The sequence below is a fragment of the Cavia porcellus genome, unplaced genomic scaffold (assembly GCF_034190915.1).
Source record: "Cavia porcellus strain 051 isolate PalLab524CR breed Dunkin Hartley unplaced genomic scaffold, mCavPor4.1 scaffold_6, whole genome shotgun sequence".
Lineage (NCBI taxonomy): Eukaryota > Metazoa > Chordata > Mammalia > Rodentia > Caviidae > Cavia > Cavia porcellus.
In genome coordinates, this window is record NW_026947489.1 from 39,217,032 (window position 1) to 39,240,815 (window position 23,784).

The 23,784-nt window shown below is 52.9% G+C and overlaps 3 protein-coding genes across 7 annotated transcripts in view; 2 read left to right on the forward strand and 1 right to left on the reverse strand.

Annotated features, from left to right (window-relative positions):
* Smg5 (SMG5 nonsense mediated mRNA decay factor) overlaps positions 1 to 16,682 on the forward strand; it is a 33,107-nt gene extending 16,425 nt beyond the window's left edge. The window contains exons 8-22 of the mRNA XM_003475630.5: positions 720 to 845; positions 931 to 999; positions 1,511 to 1,719; positions 2,326 to 2,463; positions 2,619 to 3,224; positions 4,589 to 4,764; positions 6,454 to 6,529; positions 7,280 to 7,455; positions 8,251 to 8,409; positions 12,345 to 12,404; positions 12,729 to 12,888; positions 13,854 to 13,944; positions 14,645 to 14,719; positions 15,032 to 15,170; positions 15,482 to 16,682. Coding sequence (XP_003475678.1) covers positions 720 to 845; positions 931 to 999; positions 1,511 to 1,719; positions 2,326 to 2,463; positions 2,619 to 3,224; positions 4,589 to 4,764; positions 6,454 to 6,529; positions 7,280 to 7,455; positions 8,251 to 8,409; positions 12,345 to 12,404; positions 12,729 to 12,888; positions 13,854 to 13,944; positions 14,645 to 14,719; positions 15,032 to 15,170; positions 15,482 to 15,565 — 2,344 coding nt within the window. The 3' untranslated portion in view covers positions 15,566 to 16,682. The remainder of the gene's footprint in view (positions 1 to 719; positions 846 to 930; positions 1,000 to 1,510; positions 1,720 to 2,325; positions 2,464 to 2,618; positions 3,225 to 4,588; positions 4,765 to 6,453; positions 6,530 to 7,279; positions 7,456 to 8,250; positions 8,410 to 12,344; positions 12,405 to 12,728; positions 12,889 to 13,853; positions 13,945 to 14,644; positions 14,720 to 15,031; positions 15,171 to 15,481) is intronic.
* A 174-nt stretch (positions 16,683 to 16,856) lies between these two features.
* Paqr6 (progestin and adipoQ receptor family member 6) lies at positions 16,857 to 21,286 on the forward strand. Of its 4 annotated transcripts, none has more exons than XM_013158974.2 (8): positions 16,857 to 17,253; positions 18,227 to 18,300; positions 18,630 to 18,757; positions 18,831 to 19,033; positions 19,122 to 19,248; positions 19,745 to 19,841; positions 19,997 to 20,147; positions 20,447 to 21,286. In XM_013158974.2, exons 2-8 carry the CDS (start codon positions 18,250 to 18,252, stop codon positions 20,719 to 20,721), a joined length of 1,032 nt encoding a protein of 343 aa, XP_013014428.1. In that variant the 5' UTR covers positions 16,857 to 17,253; positions 18,227 to 18,249; the 3' UTR covers positions 20,722 to 21,286. The 4 variants fall into 4 exon arrangements, with proteins under 4 accessions (XP_013014428.1, XP_023423241.1, XP_013014430.1 ...); XM_013158976.3 differs by lacking the exon at positions 16,857 to 17,253 and adding an exon at positions 17,607 to 17,749; XM_023567473.2 differs by lacking the exon at positions 18,227 to 18,300.
* Positions 21,287 to 21,377: 91 nt separating this feature from the next.
* Bglap (bone gamma-carboxyglutamate protein) lies at positions 21,378 to 22,454 on the reverse strand. Of its 2 annotated transcripts, none has more exons than XM_063250400.1 (4): positions 22,286 to 22,454; positions 22,086 to 22,124; positions 21,859 to 21,959; positions 21,378 to 21,641 (listed from the first exon to the last, which is right to left on the reverse strand). In XM_063250400.1, exons 2-4 carry the CDS (start codon positions 22,122 to 22,124, stop codon positions 21,512 to 21,514), a joined length of 270 nt encoding a protein of 89 aa, XP_063106470.1. In that variant the 5' UTR covers positions 22,286 to 22,454; the 3' UTR covers positions 21,378 to 21,511. The 2 variants fall into 2 exon arrangements, with proteins under 2 accessions (XP_063106470.1, XP_003475432.1); XM_003475384.4 differs by having other exon boundaries at positions 21,859 to 21,928; positions 22,286 to 22,448.
* Between the last annotated feature and the right edge of the window lie 1,330 nt (positions 22,455 to 23,784).

A 23,784-nucleotide genomic window follows, 5' to 3' on the forward strand; every position in this document is an offset into this window, starting at 1 on the left:
GCATCAGCCTCACATACTGCTAGGATTATAGGTGTGCACCATCATGCCCAGTCGGGTTTAATTTTATTTTGAGATAGAGTCTTGTTGAACATTGTGTGTGCTACCCTTGAACTTGTGATTCTCCCACCTTCACCTCCTAAGTAGCTGGAGTTACATGTATGTACTACTGTGTCTAAACAGGTCATTGATTTGGTTTTGTAGTGAGATGGAGGGAGTTGGAGACTGTGTTCTGCCTTAAGTTGTCAGTGTGACCTTGGCAATGTGCTTGTTCTCTGAGCTCCATTTCCCCCATCTTTAGTGTGGACAATGTTAGGGTTCACTTTGTCCCTGACATAGTGGGTATTCAGCGTGAGTTTTGAATGCATGCTGGGAGAACTAACTGCAATAAAGCAGTAGCTGTACTTGTTGGTAGTAGGTGCTTGTTAAATACTGCCTGTTACAGTTAAGATAATGTATTTTCGCATTGCTAAGTTTGTAACAGTAGGATAAATTTCTCCCTTTACAGAGAATATAGGAAGGAGAATAAAAGCAATTGTTTTGATTCAGATTAATTTGGAAGTTTGTGTGTGTGTATTTCACCTGAGAAAATGTACAAGGAAAAGTGAAGCTGCAGGTGGTGAGACTTACTAGGAACATTGTTCCAAAGGCCATAGTAGAATGACACTGCCTTCCCCCACACACCTGGCAAGACACAGCAGCTTATCCCTGTGTCTTCTCAGCATCCAGTCAGAAGTGTCCTTTGAGGGGGCTTATGGAAACCTCAAGCGGCTGTATGATAAGGCAGCCAAAATGTACCACCAGCTGAAGAAGTGTGAGACACGGAAACTCTCCCCTGGCAGAAAGCGGTGAGTGAAGCTGGGGCAGGTGCCTTCTTTTTGCCGTCAATGCAGCAGGGCCACTCCACATTTACTTGGGGCCTTGTCATTCCAGATGCAAAGACATTAAGAGGTTGCTGGTAAACTTCATGTACCTGCAGAGCCTTCTGCAGCCCAAAAGCAAGTGAGTAGAGGAGAAAAGAAGTAAGCATCATGTCCTGAGGACCTAGCCAGGAGTGCACTCTGCCCATGGGTTCCAGAGACAGAGAGCAGCAGAGCTCTACACTCCATGGGACAATTTCTAGCCAGTTATGCCGTCCATGGCATCCCTCATTGTTGGGTCCTAGGGTCTTGTGCCCATGCTCATAGCAGCTTACTGCCACAGAGTGGGTGCTCAGGGTGCTGCAAGAGTAGTGACTGGGAAGTCACCCATACCCTTCTCTTACTGTGTGCTGTGCTTGCTGTGTTTTGTTTTGTGATGTTGGGGGTAGAACCCTGGCCCAGATGTCTTGTGTGCTTGGCAAACACTGTCACTGGGTTACGCTCACATTGTATCTGCTTTGGAGATGAGTCCAGCCCTGCCTCCCTCCCCTGCTGCCTCTGAAGTCCTCTTAATCTTGTCTCTGAGTTTATATTGTTGAGTCTTTGCCTCTTCTTACCCTCACTGACCTCCCTTTATTTCTGCCCTTCTGTAGCTCTGTGGACTCTGAGCTCACTTCCCTTTGCCAGTCAGTCCTGGAGGACTTCAACCTGTGTCTCTTCTACCTGCCCTCCTCACCCAACCTCAGCCTGGCCAGTGAGGAGGAGGAAGAGTATGAGAGCGGGTATGCTTTCCTCCCAGACCTGCTCCTCTTTCAGATGGTCATCATTTGCCTCATGAGTGTACACAGCCTGAAGAGAGCAGGTAACCTTCCTTGTATCCCCCTGCCCTGGCCTCCATGCTGGGTTCTCACTGCCCTTTTTTGCAGCTCCTTATTGGTGAATTTCTTCTGGAGCAGCCTTTTCACTGCCTGTGTCCCCAGCTGGCTGTGGGAGAGTAAACGCTGCAGAACCTACCCTGTGGCACCTCCTGGGAATGAGCAGAGGCAGCAGTGTGTCCCCTCCCACAGACTGGCTGGGGAGTGGGGTAGGATGAGGCCAGTGGGCTCAGCTGAGGATCCAGGTTTTATACCTTGCTTCAGGGGCACTCAGTCACTCAGGAACCTTTCTGGTGGATGTGTAGAGCGGGATTGAGTGGTTATATGTGTGATGGCTCTTGGCTCACAGCAGACCTTGAAGCTAAGGGGGCTGAGCTCAGATAAGAGGACACTTGCATGAGGGAATGTCGGGTGAGCTGGTGCGTTCTGGAGTGTAGAAAGAATGATGTTCTTGGGGCTTGGTAAAACTTTTTACCTTAGAAGGACCTTGGTGGAGTAGAAGAATCCTTGAGTGAATTGAAAGTGAGTTGAAATTGATGGTGCCTGCTCCTCATTTGGGGCCAGGGCCCTGATACCTGGCTCTCCTGGTTCAGGATCTAAGCAGTACAGTGCAGCCATTGCTTTCACCCTGGCCCTCTTCTCCCACCTTGTCAACCATGTCAACATACGACTGCAGGCTGAGCTGGAAGAGGGCGAGAACCCCGTCCCAGCATTCCAGAGCGATGGTGCAGGTGGGAGAGGATGGGAGGCTTGGGCTGGAGGGTTGGGATAGGACTGGGGATTGAGGGCAGGGACAGACTCAGTGGGGAAGAGGTGTCGGAAAGCCCCTTTCAGCTGCTAGCCTCCATTCTTTCTGGACCTCTCCTTGACCTTCCTCTCTCCGCAGATGAGCCAGAGTCCAAGGAGCCACTGGAGAAAGAAGAGGAACCAGATCCTGAACCTTCTCCCACAGTAGCCCACATGGGTGAAGGTAGAAAGAGCCGCAAGTTCTCTCGCCTCTCCTGCCTCCGCCGCCGCCGTCACCGTCACTCACCCAAAGCTGGTGATGACAGTGACTTGAGTGAAGGCTTTGAATCAGACTCAAGCTGTGACTCAGCTCGGGCCAGCGAAGGTTCAGACAGTGGCTCTGACAAGAGTTTGGAAGGTGGGGGCACAGCCTTTGATGCTGAAACAGACTCAGAAATGAACAGCCAGGAATCCCGGTCTGACCTGGAAGATATGGAGGATGAGGAGGGGACCCGATCCCCAGCCCTGGAGCCCCCTCAGGCCAGATCAGAGGCTCCCGATTCCCTCAATGGCCCTCTGGGCCCCAGTGAAGCTAGCATTGCCAGCAACCTGCAAGCCATGTCCACTCAGATGTTCCAGACAAAGCGCTGCTTCCGACTGGCCCCCACCTTCAGCAACCTGCTCCTGCAGCCCACTGCTGCACCTCACACCTTGGCCAGCTGCAGGCCCTGTGTCAATGGGGATGTGGACAAGCCCTCAGAGCCAGGTACCTGGGTCTCTGCATCTCCCTGCCACAGGCCTTCGCTTGAGAAAGCCTCTGTCTTCTCTGTGAGCAGCTTTTTATCTCCACCCTGTTGCCTCACAGTAATGTAGCCCACAGGTTTATTCCCTGGGACATTCTCTCCTGTTTATTTATTTCCTTGTTTCCAGCCTTCAACTAATCTCCTGGTCTTAATTTGTCTTCCACTCTGTGCTACCCTATGGTTTGGGGATGTCTACCCCACACATTTGCAACTATAGCTTCTTCTCCTGGCGTCATCTGGTCCTTCTAGGGCCCCATCAGGGCAGTGGATTGGAGTGAGACTTTCACTGAGGCAGAAGGAAGACTCAGTCCCAGCAGTGTTAGTTGGCCAAACTCTGTGCCCAGCATTAGGCTAGGCCTGTGGTAACAAACCTATGGCATGCATACTACAACAGGTTGTTTGTATCATTGAGAGCTCTGAAAGATTCAGTATCACTGGGCTAGACTCTCTAGGGTATTGTCTTTTTTTCTGGCTTCCAGAGCAGTCTTGTGGTGGAGAAGTTACTGTCCCTACTCTAAAGGCTATCTTTTACCTCCACACTTTTTCATGGGCTTCCTCTGTCTGGAACATAGCTTTTCCTTCTTTGTCCCAAGTCTGTCCCTTGGCTAAATCTTACTTGGCCCCTGAATTGTAGTTTAAAAGTAATTTGGGGCTGGGTGCATACCTCAATAGCAGAACACATGCATAGGGGTGCTTGGGCTCAGAATAAGTCAGTTGGTTTGGGACTCCTCCAGGGTTAGCTTAGATTCATGTCCTGTGGGTTCCCATGGCTACCTGCTCTGCCACAGCCCCTGTGAGGCAGTTTGCTGACCTGTTTGTCTCTCCTGACAATACCATGAGCTACTGCAGGACAGGTCAGTGTGTGTCTTGTTTACTGCTGTGTCCCTGGCACTAACAGTACTTGGGTACAGGGGTTTGAGACATTTGAATGACTGAAGGAAATGTGGGCACTGTTGTTCAGAGAGATAAAGTGACTGCCAACTCTTTTGTCAGACAGAAGATCTGGGAGGTGGCAAGAATGGTTGCAACCTGTGCCCCTTACTTTCTCGTCTTGTAGTCCTTCCAGTAGAATCAGCACTTAAACTGGCTGAATGAGTTGCTACAGAGCAGCTTTACACATTAGCTTGAGTCTGAAATAGTCATATTAAAGGGCACCAAGCTCTTGGTTTAAAAGCATCCAGTTAGTGGGCTTGAAAAGTTGGTCAGGGGTCTGAATTCATACCTCTTTTGTAACAGAATTTTTCAGAAGAGTCTAGGTCAGGTGGCAGGAACTGTGGCTGTTGCCAACTGCTCTTTGTTGTTCACCTTGCTCTCCCCCGCCCCGCAGCTTCTGAGGAGGGCTCCGAGTCGGAGGGCAGCGAGTCCAGTGGGCGTTCATGTCGCAATGAGCGCAGTCTACAGGAGAAGCTGCAGGTCCTGACTGCTGAGGGCCTGCTTCCAGCCGTGAAGATCTTCTTGGACTGGCTGCGGACCAACCCTGACCTCATCATCGTGTGTGCACAGGTGTTGCCCTCCCCACTCCCTGGTGGGGAGGAGTCCTGGTGTTGGAGGAAGGGGTCAGGGTGCTTCTCAATGGTCTGCCAAATGCCAGGCAGCATGGAACGGTCATGGGCATGGTCTCACCCTCAAAGCCTCTAGCTGGGGAGCCATGAGAGAACTGGTTGTGCTGTTTTCTGTCCACAGTTCTGGGCATAATGCCTGCCATTGTGAGCAGTGTCAGTGAGTGAGTGTGTGTGTGTGTGTGTGTGTGTGTGTGTGCGTGTGTGTGCGCACGCGCGCACCTGTGTGGCTAAGCACAGTACATAGTACAGAATCCTGAAAACAGTGACACAAGAAGGAAGAACTTTGGACAGAGGTTAACAAGGCCTTGTTGGTAGGGGTAGCAGCTGGAGAAAACTGCACAGAGGAACTGATGGTGTTGGGCTTATTGGCTTGGAGCTTCTACTCTTCTTCCATGTCCTTGGGTTCAGAGCCTCAAGTCTTGCCAAGCTCCATTTTGGATTTTTTTTTTTTTTGGTCTTTTTCTTTTTATCGGTACCAGGGATCAAACTCACGACTGCCTGCTTGCAAGGCAGGCACTTATGCCGCCAAGCTAAATCCCCAGCCCTTTTTTGTCTTTTTGAGACAGGGTCTCGCTATGCAGTTTAGGATGGCCTTGAGCTCACTTTGTGGCCCAGGCTGGTCTTAAACTTGCAACAATTCCCCTGCCTCAGCCTCCCAAGTGCTGGGATTATAGGCATGTGCCACCATGCCTGGCTGTATTTTAGATTTTTACGACAGAGTATAGTCTAGGTTGGCCTTGAACTCATTACGTAGGTAGCCTAGACTGGTCTTAAATGCATGATCCTCCTGCCTTAATTTCCCAAGTGCTGAAACTACAGGTATATACCACCATACCCAGCTTAGAACATCAGCCTTGAGCCTGAAATTGCCAGAGCTTACATGTGGAGTGTTTTCTCTAAGAACTCGCTTGCCTTGCTGTGGGCCACATCCTTACCTAGAGGGAGAGTAGGTCAGGGCCAGGCACACCCATGGATATATGTGCATCTCTGAGGAGAGATACTCACTCAGTCATTAGTCATGGGGGAGGTGTGGTGCAGATGCTGGTCACATCCTAGAGAACTGTGCCAGGATGGGAACACAGAAGGAGGAATGAAAGAAAAGGTTTCTGCAGCCAGGTGTAGCAGCACAGACCTATAATCTTAGCTCTCTGGGAGGCTGAGGCAGGAGGACTGCCAACTTTGAATCCAGCTTGGGCACCTTAGTGACTTAGCAACCTGTCTGAATTTAAAAAATAAAAAGAGTTATGGTTGTACCATAGTGTTAAGGTCCAGGGTTAAATCCCTAATATTGCCAAAAAAAGAGGTTTCTGCTAGATGAAGAGATGCTGCCAACCTCCACCACTCAGCTTTTACCACTGTCAGGATCCAGGAAGTACTTCCTGTAGCCTCACTGCCTTTTCTATTCCTGGGGTAATCTGGGTAGAAAGTTCAGCAAAGTCCTTTGGACCCTTCTCTGGACTCACCAGGACCAACTCCCCTTTCTGAGTCCTCCGCAAGTTTCCTGGCCTCTCACTTCTGTGTAATCCTTTAGCCTCTGCACACAGCCCAGATCCCCTGGTGGGTGCTTCCCTTCCTTGTTGCTGCTCTCCAGCACTGCCCCTGGCTCATAGCCACCTCTCCTCTCTTCCAGAGCTCTCAGAGTTTGTGGAATCGCCTGTCTGTGTTGCTGAATCTGTTGCCCACTGCTAGTGAACTCCAGGAGTCTGGTGAGTGGGTCCCTGGTACTGTACACCTTTTCCCTTTCCCTCTGGCCCCACTTTATCCATCGCTGTCCTGTAACTCATCCTTTGGGGTAAGGAGGTTAATAGGACTCGATGTGAGCCTCCTTAGCACACAGCAGTCATTGTATGGTCCAGGCCTCTTCAGTTTCCATCTCAACACTGCTCCACTATGGGCAGGTGGCCTGGTCTGCCAGAGACTGTACTCCCTGGGAAGACACCAGGGTGCAGTCAAGGACCTGCTGCCCATGGGCCTTAAGAATTAAGTTGGGGGCTAGGAGTTCAGCTCAGCAGCATAAGCACCTACTTGACAAGCGTAAGATCGTGAGTTTGATCCCTGGGACCAAAAAAAAAAAAAAAAGAAGTGGATCACTTCTCATCCTTTTGGTAAAGATCAAGTGAAGAATTAAGTTGGAGGCTGAGGCAGGAGGATCATCAGTTCTAGGCTAGCCTGGACCCTGTATAGTGAGCCCTGTCACAATCAAAAAAGAATTGACTGATCCCAGGAGCTCATCTGTCTGGCTCTTCCCTCTTAGATTCACTAGGGCTATTATTTCTGTAGGGCTTGTCCTTTTATTTCTGCCCTAGTGTGATTTCCACCCTGAGCTGCCCTTGTGCTGGTGCCTTGGAGTGCTGGTGCGTTGGAAGTTGGCGTGGTGTGTTAGTCTCCTTATCCCTGTCTCATCAGTCTGGTAGCTCCCTAGCACAGGTGGTCTGATGCATCCTCTCTCTGCCCAGGTTTGGCCTTGTGTCCTGAGGTCCAGGATCTCCTTGAAGGCTGTGAACTGCCTGATCTCCCCTCCAGCCTGCTGCTCCCAGAGGACATGGCACTTCGCAACCTGCCTCCCCTCCGGGCTGCTCACAGACGCTTTAACTTTGACACAGACCGGCCCTTACTCAGCACCTTAGAGGAGGTGAAGGTCTCATTCTGGGCCACAAGCACCATGTGCTAATGTCAGTCATGCTCAGCAGTGAAGCAAGACTTGGGGTTTGGGGTGGGCGGCTGTGGGCTGCGGGCTGCATGTTCTTGCCTGGCTTTGCATGCATCGTACAAAAGGCTTGCTGGTGGTGGTTTCTCCTGTTGTAGAACCAGCCCCTCCTCTGTCTTCCAAAAGGGACAGGGCAGGTGGGTTAGGCCTGGGAATCTTTATTAGTCACTGAGCCAACACCCTGAGCTGCACACAAACCAGTATAGAACGTTAGGCTGGGAGCCTTGCTACTTATTTAGTTCAGTGGCTTCTAATTGCCATTCTGTGTCACTACGTAGGCCATCTGGGGGCAGCAGAGGGAAGCCAAGCAAATAGATCCTCAGTCTCCATCCTTGCCCCAGGCTGCCTCATTTCCAACCAAAGCAGCTTGGCTGAGATGTTTTATATTTGAAGGATCTAAGTAAGACTTTTATGTGAGAAGAAAGATGGTTTTATGGACAAAAATTTGGGGAATGTCAGTCTAGTTTAGTCCTTTCATTTCACATGTAAGGAGTAGAGACCCTGAGAAGTGATGGCAGATGGCCTTAGAAACCATCTTTTCACATGCAGCAGAACACCTTTGCTCTTCCATAGTTGCCCAAGTCCCTCACCTGCTCACCTCCTTTGGCAGCCAGTATGCCTCTTTCCCAGGCTTACTAGGAGGGAAGGAGAAAGCAGGGCAGGCCTGGCTGGCCACTCAGGGAGGGCCCTGCTCAGCAGACCATTCATATGTCTCCCCAGTCGGTGGTGCGCATCTGCTGCATCCGTAGCTTTGGACACTTTGTGGCCCGCCTGCAAGGCAGCATCCTGCAGTTCAACCCAGAGGTTGGCATCTTCGTCAGCATTGCCCAGTCGGAGCAGGAGAGCCTGCTACAGCAGGCCCAGGCACAGTTCCGCATGGTGAGAAACCAAAGTGAGAGGCTTGGTTGCACTGGTGGTCCTGGATTCCAGGATGTAGGGAGGAGGAGGCTCTGGACTTCCTGGGGGAGGTCTGGTGGGGAAGAAGGGTGGGCTGCCACAAAATGATGGCCGTGATACTTTAAACAGATAGTGTAGCTCAGGATAGCTGTCTACTCTGACTGCAGCTTGAGGCCCATTGCTGCCACTTCCTAGTCTGCATTGAGTACATCACTAAAATTCTTGCTCAGTTAGTGGGAATAAATAGAATCAACTTGCTGGGAGGGGTGATGCATGCCTGTGATTTCAGCACTCAGGAGGCTGAGGCAGGAGGATTGTGAGTTCAAGGCCATCCGGGGCTGCATACTGAGACCTGGGGGGCTCTTGTGAAGATAGAACGATAGTGTATGTGAGGTACCTTGCACACTGTCCTCTAGAGTCAGGGTGCCCAGCAGAAACCTCTTCCTTCCTTGGAGCACAGTAGATAGGTGGAACGCTGCAGAGGTTCTGGTCTCAGTACAGACACAGTCCAATCCCCTTGAGGCCCCAGAGGATAGGAAGCTGCCTGTTTCATGTCTTCTCCATGTAATCACTCATCCCCACCATGTTCACTGAGAGTCAGCTTGTTGCCAGACAAGTCAGTACAGGGACTGGTATCTCAGCAGTGCACACAGCACTGTCCCCAATAGGGCTTATAATTTGTTAGCTACAGTCTGATTTTCCCAGTGGGGTCAGTACAGCCGTGTATGTGTTCCCTTCCACGCCTATTGCCAGCAGAACATTTGGGGTGTTGGTACTAGCATAGGAAGGACAGCCCCTGTGTCTCAGCCAACTTCAGGGTTCTCCATCCCAAGTCAGTCTCCTTCCCTGTGTTCTTCCTTTCCCCCCAGCTTTGAATCCTCAGCTAACCCACCCTCTGATCCCATTCTTGGTAGACTTCTGCTATGCCGGGAACAGGCCCAGCTCCCCAGATACTCCCTTCCGTGTTGCCTCATAAACAAGCACATTTTGTTAAAAATAAACCTTTTGTGTTAAGGCTTTTATTGCTGTTCCATAGGGGAAAACACAGGGGGTTACAAAAATAATTATGGGGAAGTTACATGGCTTCACAACTTTTTAGCGTTGTTGCAGGCATTTCCTCCAATGGAAAGCTCTTGGATACTTGGGGATGAGGTCGCAGGGAGTCCTGCAAGCCCACTTGTATGGAACTGGACGCTGCAGGCCACCCTGCTTCCTTCTCTGCTTCAGTCACAAGCTTCCAGCCAGGTAGCTTGGCAACAAGAATACTGCCATCTTCTGTCATTCATGAAATCTTTCTGTGATAAAGCCTGGTTTTCACTTGCCTTATTTCATCCTTGCAGTATCTCTTGAGAGGTGGGTACTTGCATCCTAATTGGATTTGATTTATTTTGAGACTAAGTCTTGCTATGTAGTCCAGGCTGGTCTTGGATTCTTAAGTGATCTTCCTGCCTCAGTCTCCTGAGTACTGACATGATAGGGGTGTGCCACCATGCTGGGCTTGCATCCTGACATTATATACAGGTACATGTATAGGAACGTTTCCAAGATCAGATTATAGTCAGAATAGAGCCAGTGCTCTGGAATTGGACAAACTTGGATTCTTTTTTCTTTTTTTATTTTGAGTCCCAGCAATCAAACTCACAACCTCATACTTGCCAGGTAGGCGCATTGTAAAACTAAGCTATATCCCTGCCCCCAAACTTGAATTCTTTGGTCTGTTTTCTTTTGAGTTTTTGGTGCTAGGGGTGGAAGCCATGGCATCATTGCCAGCTAGACAAGTGCTGTGCCATAGAGTGGCTCCCTCTGCCCACCTGAGCTGCCTTTCTAGCTTTCTGTGGTACATGAGGGCTTCGCATTTTTGGCACCTGCTGAGGGCTATAGGGCTGTCTGCTTCAACTCCCTTCTCCTAATGGCACAGCTGCCTGAACTGCTGGCCTTGCTGTGTCAAGCCCTGGGCCAGGGTGGCTCCTTCCCTTCCCTGGTCCTTGTGGCTCCCACTCCCCTGCATATGGTTCTCTGTCTCTGGAACATGGGTTTCACAGCTAGTCTTAGGATGAGAGTCAAACTCACAGGCTTGACTTCTACAGGCAAGAGAGGAAAGTCTGTCCCTGCACTTCTTTCCTTTCTAGTCTGCCCACAGGCCTGTCAGGAAATGGCTCTCCTGGGCTCTGTTCTACTTCCTGTCTTCCTCCTCTGCTGTTGCTTTCCAAAGGGACACTTGGCATGTTAAGCAGGATAACTCTTCATTATATAGACACTGTAGGACTTTGGATAGATCTTGCTAATTATATTATAAACACCAAAACTGAGAAACTTGGAGGAAATGGAGATCCACACCCGTAATCCCAGCACTCAGGAGGATGAGGCAGAATTGAGTTCAACACCAACATAAACTCCATAGTGAGTTCAAGCCCACCCTGAACTACATAGCAAGACCCTGCCTTAAGAAACAAACTGAGGATTTAGCTCAGTGGTGTAAGCACCTGCCTGGCAAGCACAAGGTTGTAAGTTCAATCTCTAGTACCAAAAAAAGAAAACAAAAAGAATGAGATTAAAATTTGAAAGCCTTACCCTACTGATGATAACACTTGGCTCATTTAGGTGCCAGCCTTTGGTAGCTCCCAGGATAAAGGCCACATCCTTCTTTCATTTTAGACCATATTAAGGAATTTGGACTTTATCCAGAAAACGAAGGAAAGACTTTAAACTTTGTGTTTTGTTTTGTTTTTTGAGGCAAGATTTCACTATGTAGTCTAGGCTGAACTCATGATCCTCCTGTCTCAGCTTTCTGAATGCTGAGATTACAGTCATGGACCCTAGCACCTGGCTCAAAGGAATTTTAAGCAGGGTCATGATGAACACTCAGATTTTATTTATTTATTTATTTATTTTTTGGTACTAGGTATTGAACTTACGACCTTGTGTTTGCCAGACAGGTTCTTTGCTGCTGAGCTATATCCCTGGCCCTGACACTCAGTTTTGAAATATGATCCTAGGGCTGGGGATTTAGCTCAGCAGCATAAGCACCTGCCTTGCGAGCAGGCAGTTGTGAGTTCGATCCCCGGTACCGATAAAAAGGAAAAAGACAAAAAAAAAAAAAAAAAAAAAAAGAAATATGATCCTGGTTGCTGGTGAAGAGGTTGGTTAGGGAGGAAAAATGTTGCTTAAGACAAGAGCTCTTGTCTTAGCCATGCAGTTGGGGAGAGGGGCAGGATTGGGGAATGGATGGGAAATTTGATTGATATGATTGGGCACTCATGGCTTCTGGATTCAGAGAAAGGGAAGACTGAGCCAACTTTGTACTTCTAACTCAGGCAGGGGTGGGTCATTTAGCAAGGAGGGAACTACAGAGGGGAAGCAGCAGAGTAGTTTGTTTTGAGATAGGGTCTCTCACTATGTAGTTTAGGCTGGCCTGGAATTCTCTATGTAGCCCAGACTGGCCTCAAACTTGTGGCAATCCTTCTGCCTCAGCCTCTTGACCTTGGGATCATAGGCATGCACCTCATGTCCATCTAAAAGCAGCAGGTTTGAGGAGAGGTAGGGTGTGGGGGCAGAATTCCTGGTGCTAAGCGCTGGTCTGAATCTACAGATTTAGGAGACATTGGTAAATTGCTGGTGACAGAAGGTGAGGGGCACATGGTTTTAAACCTGGGGCTGAGAAGAGCTGAGGAGCAGAGATGTCCCAAGACATGGCCAGGTTGTGTCCTGCATTTGTAATGGCACTCAGTTGCTTGTCTGCTGACTGTCCCAAAGCTGCAGGGTGCCACCTATGGAGGATGGTTATGGGACTGATCATGTGTCCTGGAAATAGCCTTTCCCCTCCAAAGTGCAAGTCACACCCAGGAAGGCAAGAAGGCCTGCTCTCCTGTGTGCTGCAGGAGTGTGCATTCCCAGTGTCTCCATTTGTCTCCTCACAGGCACAAGAGGAGGCTCGGCGGAACCGGTTGATGAGGGACATGGCACAGCTGCGGCTACAGGTAGGAACAGGCCAGGTGAGCCTGTTCTTGGGTGGCTTTTGCTGGACCTTCCTTGTCATGGTGCTCACCCTGCTTGGTGCCCCTGAGTCCCTGTCTGCTCCTAATCAGACTGGCCTCACGGTATTGCTGTTCTGTATAGCCTGTATGTCTTTATTTCTCTTCTTTCCCTACACCTTTACTTCTGTCCACTTTTCCTTCATGGTTCCCCATAGCAGCAAGAAGAGCCACGTAAGGGCCATCTTGCTCCTGGCTCCTGGCTCCTCTTATCATCCTGTCTAGGAAGCTTAGGACTCCTGCAGCCACCTTTTCTGCCTTCTCTCACAGCTCGAAGTTTCTCAGTTGGAAGGCAGCCTGCAACAGCCCAAGGCTCAGTCAGCTATGTCTCCCTACCTCGTCCCTGATACCCAGGCCCTCTGCCACCATCTCCCTGTCATCCGCCAGTTGGCCACCAGTGGCCGCTTCATCATTATCATCCCAAGGACAGGTAGGCTTACTGAGTATAGGACAGATAGAGGGTGGCTAAAAGAGGCTCTGGGCTTGGGATTGAGAAACCCTTTTTTGCGGTTCGCCTGTTAGCCAGGTATACTTGGGAATGCGTGTAAGCTCATCTATTTGGGAGGTTGAGGCAGGAGGATTTCTGGTTTTTTGTTTTTTTGGTTTTTTGTTTTTCATCTTTTTTGAGACAGGGTCTCGCTATGCAGTTCAGGCTGGCCTTGAGTACACTTTGTAGCCCAGGCTGGTCTCGAACTTGAAACGATCCTCCTGCCTCAGCCTCCCAAGTGCTGGACTAGGCAGGAGGATTTCAAGTTTAAGGCTAGCCCAGATAACTGTTTCAAAAGACTTCGGGACAAGCTTAGTGATGGAGCTCTTGCCTAGCAGACAAAGGGGCAAGTTCAGTCCCCAATACTACATATAACACACACACATATACAGTATACTCACAGTACACATATGAGTGACCTTGGTCAGATTCTGTCAGCTCTTTGGTTTTTTTTTTTGTCTTTTTCCTTTTTATCGGTACCGGGGATCGAATTCACCACTGCCTGCTTGCAAGGCAGGTGCTTATGCCGCTGAGCTAAACCCCCAGCCCCCTCTGTCAGCTCTTTGAACCCAGTCACTTCATCTGTGAATTGGGCATGACAGTCCCCATTAAATCTTGCCACACAAGAGGGCCTGCTTGGCAACCATGAGGTCGAGTTTGATTCCCAGTACTCCTCTTCCCCCGCCAAAATCAAAACAAAACAAAAAAACTTGCCACACGAAACTGGGAGACATGGAGAGGTTGATCTGAGCACCCAGGAATTGCCTGGCACAATGTGGTAGAAGGCACAGGGCACTTGGGAGACTTGGAGGGGCAATGGTCTCTTCTCCCAGTGGTGTCCATGGTGGGCACTGATGCTTGCTTCAGAGCAGGGTCAGCTGTCCAAACTACGCTGTTCTGTGCTGCAGTGATCGATGGTCTGGATTTGCTGAAGAAGGAGCATGCAGGGGCCCGGGATGGGATCCGTTACCTGGAGGCAGAGTTTAAAAAAGGAAATAGGTGAGTGCAGCCACCAGGCCCTCCTGGAGCCGTGTTCTGCTGTGTACACAGCACCTGCTTTCATGCTTCTTGCTCTCTGTGTAGAAGAAGTGAGCTTCCGCCCTGCTCACACTTTGCACACAGCATAAGGAGCAGCACCAAAGCCGTCACTAGAACTCAGGTCCTATCTGCTAAAGCCCAGGCAAGAGCCATGTGTTCTTAGCTGGGGCCCCTTGTGAGGATTCCTGCAGCAGGGTTGGGGTAGGGTCACGTTTCCAGGCTGAGAGTAAGCTGAGGCAGCCTGGTAGAGCAAGTGTCAGTTGCTCAGGCCATCCTCCTGAGGAGGAGTGGGGCCAGAGGAAGAGTGGGCAAGTTGCAGGGAGAAGAGAGTCCCCCTCTGCTGGCCAGCCCACCCCTCCTCTGGCCAGGCCACACAGTGGGGAAGTTATACAAGGCCAGCTTGTTGGACCTTGTCCTTAGAAACATTGACTTGAAAAGCTTCTGCTGTTGCGCTTCCAGCTTCTCCCCTGGGAGGAACTAGAGAATTGATGGTATCAGAGGAAAGCACACTGAGCTCAGCAGCCAGGAAGCCACTTGGAAATAGTTCCACACAGTCTGATGAAAGAGACCCCAACGCCTCCTGCATACCTGGCCCCAAAGTCACAGTGGCTGGCAGTGGCTTCCCACTCCCACTGTACTTGACTCTGCATCTCCTTTCCAGGTACATTCGTTGCCAGAAAGAAGTAGGGAAGAGCTTTGAACGGCATAAGCTGAAGAGACAGGATGCAGATGCCTGGTAACATTTTACTCTTCACCCCAGAGCCTCCCATCAGGAGCTGGCATCCCCTAGGCAGCAGGACAAGGTTGTTTTAGCCTGAAAGCACTTTCTTCCTCTGCTTGGAGATGTTTGTGCTCTTGTTTGGGCACACTGGCCTACTTCCCTTGCGCATCCTCCCAGGCCAGTTTCCAGAGCCCACTGCTGCTGGCTGCCTGGTTTCTCTTGATGTCTGCTGGTACCTTCCAAGTCCTCACCCTCCCCTGGATCCTGTGAACCCTCCCCTCTTCGGGCTGTGCTAATGCTGGGTATTGTGCATCTCTCCCACACCAGGACTCTCTATAAGATCCTGGATAGCTGCAAACAGCTGACTTTGGCCCAGGGGACAGGGGAGGAGGACCCAAGTGGTATGGTGACCATCATCACAGGCCTTCCACTGGACAACCCCAGTGCACTCTCAGGGCCCATGCAGGTAAGTCAGGGCAAGGTCTCTGGGAATGGGTGGACCACAGGGAAAAGGCACCAGAGTGGCACCCAGCCCATGACCTCCAGAGTGCTGCCTTTTCTTTTTTTTTTTTTTCTTTTTTTTTTTTTTTTGTCTTTTTCATTTGTATCGGTACTGGGCATTGAACTCACGACCGCCTGCTTGCAAGGCAGGTGCTTATGCCGCTGAGCTAAATCCCCAGCCCCTGAGAGCTGCCTTTCATCCCCACCCTTCCCCAACCCCAGTGACCTGTCTCACAGTTCAGATTGGCCCCCTGCCATCTTTCCTGCTATCCATAGGCAGCCCTGCAGGCCGCTGCTCATGCCAGCGTGGACATCAAGAATGTTCTGGACTTCTACAAGCAATGGAAGGAGATTGGCTGAGACTGACCTCAGGCCCTGCAGTAGGGCAGACTCCAGATCTCTCCTGCTCTCCCTGGCAGCCAGGACCACCACCTGTAGTCACCCCACCACATGCAGACTCAGTGCACACAGAAAGGAAATCCAGCTGCCACGAGGCTGGAGGCTGGAGAGGGCCCCAGAGCCAGCTGGGAGGGTGGGGCTCCCCCTGTTGCCAAGGTGATAGCAAGAAAACTAGGGAAGTGCTTGGAGCAGGAGAGGACTGTGGGCCCCCAGCCAGTCCTCCCTGCTGACCCTCTGGCTGTCCCGAGGCAGGTGGCAGGCACAGATGTTTGAATTTCATGGCAGTGGTCACTGGACCTCTGGGGATGGGACAGCAGAAAGGGCCTTCATCCTTACCCAAGGCACAGGGTAGTTGGGGTCAAGAGTTGGATCCTCCAGGCCCTGGGAGAAGAGTTGGGTGATATCAGGGGTCTGGATAGCTCTGCAGATCTTTCCTCCTCTCACCTCCCTTTGGGGGACCAGGCAGCTCTGGAGTTAGCTGGGGCTCTAAGGAAACGGGGCCCAAGTGGCCTATACCACACAACAGGGGCCACACTGCCCCCCTGCCTCTAGTTGCCTCAGACTGCAAGCAGCATGGCCTGTGTGCCCCTGTGGTGCCTGTGCCCCACTCCCACAGCTGCTGTGCTGTGTTCATAGCTGCTATGATAAGCAGTGGGGGCACAAATAAGAAAAGAGTGGGGCACAGGCTGTGACTACCCCCTTCCTGTCTTGGCAGACCTGAAGACAAGGGGCCATATTCGGTAAACACAGAAAGGAAAGGCCTGCTGTCCTAATGGGCTCCCCTCCTTTTGCCCTTCCCCAGGATAAAAGGTCCTGGGTGTTGAGCCTGGTGTGGGAGCAGAGATCATGAGTAGCTCAGGGTAGTGAAGCAGGCACAGGGAACAGCAGGCAAGGCTGGGGTGGGCCAGGTCCTGCTGCCCAGTGCCAGCCGTGCTTCCCAGGCTGTGCTAAGAGGGGAACCGGCTTCCTGCCCACTTCCTATAAGACAATGTGTCTAGAGAAGCTGGGGTAATGGGGTCACCCCAGTTCCTGGCAGAGACTGAGACAAAAGCATCATTAAATAAAGACCCCCCAAGTCTCCCTGTCTCCTGGTGCTGTCTGTGCAGGGGTGGGGAGAGCAAGAGCTCTGGGCCCTGGAAGCCATCCAGAGCCTGCCTGCAAGGCTATTTCAGTGAACCTCAGGCTAACCCAAAGGCAAGCAGCTGGGAGTCCTCTCCACACTCTGGTGCTAATATGTACAAGGCCTAGTTGGGCAACTGCTACTCTGAGGATTTGGAGCCCTCTGCTCAGCCTCCTGTGGAAGAACTTGAGGTGCCTCTGGTCAGCAGGTTGCACTGTGCCTCACCCCAGCTGTGGCCCAACTTGGGCCCTCCATGCCATGCCAGCCTGAGCCAGTGCCTGGTGAGGCTAGGTCAGGCAAGGCCCTGGCCTCACACCGTCCGAGTGAGCTGCCTGCTAATGGGACTGGGCCACCCTGTGCTGCTCCCTAGAGGCTGGACAAGGCGAGAATTGTTCCCGACTGCCCTTTGTCTTCCCCACTCCCCGCCCAGGCCTGGCCCTCCTTGCCACTGTGCTCTGTCTGCCCAGCTCTGATCCCGGTCAAGCTTGGGGTAAGGACACACTCCTTGGGCTCTGTGACTCCTCCTAAGGTAAAGCTCTTATTTAGGTTCCCATGCACACACCACACCCCACTGTCCGACAGAAATCTCCAAAGTTGAGGGGAGGGATATCCCAGCTGCTTCTGTCTCCCAGATAGCTGGGCAGCACTTGGGATAGTACTCTGAGAGGCTCTTACATTCACATGGAGCACAGTTTTGCCTTGTGCCCCAGCTCTGAGGCAGAGTCCCTAATCCTGAATGGCAGGGAGCTGAGTGAAGACGCGGAAGAGGGACCTGCCCAAGGCAGAGATTCAGAGTCATCACTGCGCAAGCTGGAGGACCAAACGGGCTGGCGGCAGGAAGGGGTGGGGCTGGCCTTGGAGTCATTGGAAAGTTTTGGCCTGGGGAGGGGGCGTGTTCTTTCGCTCCAGCAGTGCCACCCACCTCACTTGGTCCAGCCCCTCGGCGGGTGCCAAGGAATGTGCCGGGAGCGGGGCGAGCGGGCGGGGCAGCAGAGCCGCGCCACCAGGAGAGAGGCAGCACGCAGGTCTGAGTTGGGGGCGCGGGCTCAGGAGGGGCAGCGACCTCGGCCTTGGCCTCGAGCGCTCCCAGGGGTACAAGTGTAGGCCCTCGGAGAAGGGCCAGGTATTCCCCTGCCTCGCCCCGATTCCTTGCCCTACTGGCTGGCATCCTGCTTCTTCAGGAATTTTCTCCAAGGGCAAGAGTTTTCGGAGCAAGGCGCAGAGCTGCTGGCCAGCAAGCCTTCTACTGGGGTGGGTGCTCCGCCTGCTGTATTGCCTCAGGGAGCAGAGCTGTCTCCGTCAGAGACAGGACGGGGTTGGCTGAGCCTGTCTCTGGACTGATGTCCTAACTAGGACTCTGGGAGGTCTTGGGGAACTGAGGATAGCTGCCATTCCACGCAGAGTGCCCATCCCGGGCCCAGTAACCAAGTCTTTCCCGAAGCTGTGCAACCAAGGGGTCTCTGGATTGGGCCAGTGCCTGATGTTGCTCCATCTGATTCCAGGTCAACGTGGTTTCCAGGCCACCATGCTCAGTCTCAAGCTGCCCCAACTCCTCCAGGTCCATCAGATTCCCCGGGTGAGGGCTCAAATCACCACCCTGCTCCCCTGGGGCGGCTGCAGCAGAGCGTCTTCTAGCTCTGGTGCCGATTCCTCCTGTGCCAGCAGTAACTTCCTCTGTGCTTGGAAGATCAAGTGTGCCCCCCACCCTGGGCTCATCCAGGCTCCCTTTCCTGAGGTCTTTGGGTACAGTCTCCTCTTCACTCATCTTGCTCTGTGGGTGATGACAGGGATTGGACTGAGATTGGCTGGGACCACTATGTTGTTGGCACAAATACCTTGGGGTGATTTCCAGAGATCTCTCCCGAAGGGAGCCTCTGGTGATGCCCCTCTGCCCCACTGTCTCAGGTGTTCTGGGAAGATGGTATCATGTCTGGCTACCGCCACCCTACCAGCTCAGCCTTGGACTGTGTGCTCAGCTCCTTCCAGATGACCAACGAGACAGTCAACATCTGGACACACTTCCTGCCCACCTGGTGAGCACAGGCCCGGAGGGCAGTGGGTGCAGGAGGGCAGTGGGGTCTCCACTGAGCCCTCTGTCCCTCTCAGGTACTTCCTGTGGCGGCTGATGGCCCTGGCGGAGGGCCCAGGTGGTGCAGAACCTTACCGCCGGCCGCTGCTTGTCTTTCTGCTGCCCACCTGCCTCTACCCCTTCACGTCGTGCTGCGCGCACATCTTCAGCTCCATGTCACCTCGCGCGCGGCATATCTGCTACTTCCTGGACTACGGTGCGCTCAGCCTCTACAGCCTGGGTGAGCCATGCACAGGTGGCCGTGGGAGCAAGGGAAGGTGGGAAGGAGGAGCCTCCCCCCACACAGCCTCAGACCCTGCCTCCCACAGGCTGCGCTTTCCCCTACGCTGCCTACTCCATGCCAGCCTCCTGGCTGCACAGTCCCCTGCACCAGTTCTTTGTGCCTGCCGCCGCGATCAACTCCTTCCTGTGTACCAGCCTCTCCTGCTACTCCCGGTGGGTTCTCAGTCTCCTCAGTGGGCTCAGAAGGCAGGGCACAGGGACAAGAGAACCTCTGCCCTGCCCCCAACATCAGTCACTGCTGGTTATTAAGGACTTACTGTAGTACCCTGTAGCCGAGTACCTTCCCCATGCTGTCTTTTTTTCTTTCTTTCCCCTTTTGCTGAATTGGGCATTACACCCAAGGCTTTTGCACTGAATTACAGTCCTAGTCCTTTTACGTGTGAGATGTAGTCTACTAAGTCTAAATTGCCCAATCTGGGTTTGAACTCAGGATTTTCCTGCCTCAGCCTTCCAAGTGCTAGAATGTGTGCCATCATGCCCAGCTGCTTACTCCTTTAACTCTCACAGCCTCTTGACCATTTACAGAGAGGGTTATGTGACCTAAGGGCTTTCTTAGCCAATATGTTCCATTTTGGCCCAAGGCCCCATTGCCCTGCTTACCCCTAGCCAAGCCAGGCATCGTGACCAGCCTGTCTGTATTGCATCGTAGGTTCCCAGAGCTGGAAAGCCCTGGGCTCAGTAAGGTCCTGCGCACAGCTGCCTTCGCCTATCCCTTCCTGTTCGACAACCTCCCACTCTTCTACCGGGTAAGAGTGTTTAGGGCTCCAAGACTGGTGAGTCCCCAACCTCAGCCCTCTGCCTACTCTTCAGGTCCAGCATCTGCCCCAATAGTATTGCCCAGCTCTACATCTTCTGTTCCACTCTTCAATACCTTCTCCCAGCCCTGCTTTTCCTTTGCCAGCTCGGGCTGTGCTGGGGCAGAACCTACAGCTGTGAGCAAGAGGCGCTGAGCTCCAGCCATGGCTACCACCTCCTGTGCGCACTGCTCACTGGCTTCCTCTTCGCCTCCCACCTGCCGGAGCGGCTGGCCCCTGGACGCTTTGACTACATTGGTGAGAGTACACCCAGCCTTGTCTGGGAAGGGCTTGGTAAATGGGGTTCCCTGGCTGAGGGTGGGAGCAAAGGACAGAAAGAACTAGCTGTTTTTCCTCAGGCCCCACCTCCTCTCCACTTCTATGTGACAGCAAAACTAGTGGCAGGTGTGCTGGGGGCTTTATGCAGATCAGATCAGCCACTCTCTCTACCAACTCTGGACATAGTAAGCCCAGATGATGTGACTTGCCCTGAGTGACCATGAGTCAGGGCAAGCCTCAGAATGGGCATGTGCCCTGACCTGCCCTCTGCCTTGCAGGCCACAGCCACCAGCTATTCCACATCTGTGCCGTCCTGGGTACCCACTTCCAGCTGGAGGCGGTGCTATCTGATATGGGATCGCGCCAAGCCTGGCTGGCCATGCAGGAGCCACCTCTGGGCCTTCAGGGCACCGTGGCCACATTGGGCCTGGCTGTGATTGGGAACCTGCTTATCATTGCCGCCTTTACAACCTCCCTGCTTCGGGCCCCTGGAACGTGCCCTTTGCTGCAAGGTGGCCTACCAGAAGGGGGGTCCCAGGCTAAAAAACAGTAAAGCCCCTTCTGTCCCCAGCTGGAAGGCAGCAGAGGCTGGCTGGGATCCAAGGTGGGAGCACAGCAGAGCCTGGAACAACAGTGGCTGATGAGGGGCAGGGAGAGGACACAGAGAGGAGGGACATCTAGGGCATTGGTAGAGTGATGGAGACTGGGGGGGGGGGCATTGTGGGCATAGGGATGTGCTGAGGGTTTGTGAGGGGAGATGTGGGTATCCAGGGCAGGATGGGGTGTCAGGCCTTCATCTGGCCCTGTTGATAGTACTCCTGAAGTCTGCTCAGCCTGGGAGGACCTGACCTGACTAATCTAGGCCCAGTTCGCATTAACCAGGCCCAGAGGCCACCTTCTGCCTCCACCAGAAGCAAGTGGTACCTGGGATGCAAGCAGCTGTTTTGTGACAGAGACTGTGTCCTCAAGGTGTCCAGACCTTAGGTGCTGGATGGTTTGGATGGAATGCAGGTGGAGAAGGGTATGGGGCCCAAGGGGGAACCCTAGACTTTAGGAAGCCAGCTTCAATGCTTTCTGGAACAGAGCAGATACACTGAATAAACTGGACTTGGAAACACTTTCTGTGACTGAAGAAGGTAGATGCTCTTCTCCCTATCAGCTGAACCTTCCCTCTTTCCTTCCCAACTCCGCATACTAGACAGACTCAGGTTACTGGTTCCTCCTCTGGGCTTTATTTGGGAGTAGCTCCACTTGAAGACTGGCAGAGAGAGTGCAAGGGGAGGGGAGGGTCCTGGTGGGGAGCAGAGGCAGGTGGGACTGTGCGCAGCCAGTGGGTAGGCATCCTAGACCCTGCCGTAGAAGCGCTGATAGGCATCCTGGAAGCCGATGTGGTCTGCCAGCTCGTCACAGTCTGGGTTGAGTTCACACACCTCCCTCTGGGGCTCCAGAGGACCTGGCGTAGGGGCTGGGGCTCTGAGAGGCACCCCCCCAACACACATACACAGTCACATCAGCCCCGGCAAGGTGCCAACCCCTCCTCCCACTGCTTGTGGGGTTGGAGAGTGCCTACCAGGGAAGGACAGGGTGGCCTGGCTGATGGCCCTGCAGCAATCTGGAGACCACTCTATACCACCACTCATGCGGGGACATCCCAGAGACACAGGGCTGGCCCAGCACCTTTCCCTCTTACCCCAGCCCTTGATCCAGGTAGCGCCGGGGTCTCTTCACCACCTCACTGCCCTCCTGCTTAGATAAGAAGGCTGCAGGACATAGCAAAGGCATCAGGTGGCCCTGGGCATGGGACGATGATAGGCTGGAGAGCAGGACAGCCTTCCAAATAGTCCGACAGGAGGTGGCAGGAGTAGGGAAATGGGGCAAGGTTCAGTCCCAAGCAATCCCCCACCTAGTCCAGCTTACCTGTATCCTTGCCAGACTCTGCACCGCTGTGCTTTGCATCTGCAGAAAAAGGAAGCCGGTTCATCCTACTCATTCCCCTGCCTCTCCCTCCACACACAGATCTGGGAATGAGTGGACTAAACCTTGGGAGGGCAGTGAGATTGTAGGAGGAAAGGGCAAGGAGAGCTGGGGCCACCCCGTAGAGGGAAGAGGACATTGACCTGCCCGGGCAGCGAGGCAAAGCACAGCCAGGGCCAGCAGTGCCAGCAGGGTGACAGTCTTCATGGTGCCTGTAGGCGTGGTGTCTGGGCTGCTGCAGGGACTCAGCTGCTCCTTCCAGCTGCCAGCACTGTTTATACCCGCTGGGCTGGGCCTGAGGTGAGGGGGCTGTGGCTGGCAATGGGTCAGGTAGGCGGGACACAGGGGAAGCTGCCAGAGCTAATTGGGGGGTCATCTACCACGGCTCTGTAGGCCAAAGCCCAGAGGAGATTGCGGCTGGGCACTGCGGCTGCCTGGGCTGGGTCCTGGGGGTGAAGGTGGAAGGTGGATGCAATCCAAGACTGCCAACCTCTGGACACTGCTCCAGCCCCTTTCTCAGAGGGCTGCTCCTTCAGCCCCTGCTGTCTTCTTTGGAGACCCCCAGCCGAAGCCTGAATATTGGCTGGGGCCGCGGGAGAGCCTGGACAGAAATGGGTGCTGAGGTCTCAAATAGGTTTGAAAAGAGCTGGATCTCACAGTCTGTGATTTTCACTGTCTGCCCTGGGGGCAGGAGCCAAACCCCAGGGAGGGCCAGGCTGGCAATGTCCTCATCCGCTAGCAAGATCAAAAGGGTAGCTTAGCTGCACATCAGAACAGAGGGGGTCAGGGCAGCAGGGCAAGAGCCAACAGACAAGGGACAAACTGTGAGACAAGGATAGCCTCTTGTCACCAGGGCAGGCCAGGTGGCTACAAGTGCCAGGTCCACAGGACACAGGACAGGGCTGGCTACTGCAGTGGGACCCTGCTCCTCTGGCCTTAGCAGCTGGGGCCAGAGGGAGACAGACCATTCCTCCAGGCTTCTCATCCTTCAGGTTCCTCATATAAGGGACAGGAAGGCCAGAGCATCCCAGCCTGAAATGTCTCATGCCTGAGCATTGTCACTAACTTAGAAGGTTAACTTAGAAGAGGAGAAGGGTGGACTAACACTTCCCATCTGGCCCATCTCTTTGCTCACATGCCATCTATGAGGGTTCAATGTCTACCAACCTAACAAATAACAAAGCTGTCGATGACACAGTGTGGCCTGGACAGGAGGGAAGCATCTGTCTGGGTGAGGAAGTGAGCAGTTGGTGGGGACTGGAGTTCCAGTAGTGCCACCCATTATCTTCCTGTCTGTCCCTAGACTGACCTAGTGTTAGGGTGAGGCTTCCCAGAGAAAAGCCCAGGAAGCACCATCCTACTTTTGGGGCCCTGGCTGAAGATCAAAGAAGCAAGGATACCCAGCTCCCTATTCACACAGAATGAGACCACCACTGTCACCTCAAGAGTTAACTCAGGGGGCTGGGGATTTAGTTCAGCGGTATAAGCGCCTGCCTTGCAAGCAGGCAGTCGTGAGTTCGATCCCTGGTACCGATAAAAATGAGAAAGACAAAAAAAAAAGTTAACTCAGAGGGCAGAAGAGATCAGAAGGGATGGATAGTGCCACCCCTCAGCAGCTTGCCCTGACTCCAGGAAACCTAGA

Bases quoted from the DNA above. Each gene is read 5' to 3' on its own strand.
- Paqr6 (XM_013158974.2), top strand. From the start codon at position 18,250: ATGCTCAGTCTCAAGCTGCCCCAACTCCTCCAGGTCCATCAGATTCCC. The intron at 19,249-19,744 runs GTGGGTTCTCAG...ATTGCATCGTAG, and splicing joins AGCCTCTCCTGCTACTCCCG to GTTCCCAGAGCTGGAAAGCC. The intron at 19,842-19,996 runs GTAAGAGTGTTT...TTCCTTTGCCAG, and splicing joins ACCTCCCACTCTTCTACCGG to CTCGGGCTGTGCTGGGGCAG.
- Bglap (XM_003475384.4), bottom strand. From the start codon at position 22,349: ATGAAGACTGTCACCCTGCTGGCACTGCTGGCCCTGGCTGTGCTTTGC. The intron at 22,125-22,285 runs GTCAATGTCCTC...CTTTTTCTGCAG, and splicing joins TTGCCTCGCTGCCCGGGCAG to ATGCAAAGCACAGCGGTGCA. The intron at 21,929-22,085 runs GTAAGCTGGACT...TATGTCCTGCAG, and splicing joins AGAGTCTGGCAAGGATACAG to CCTTCTTATCTAAGCAGGAG.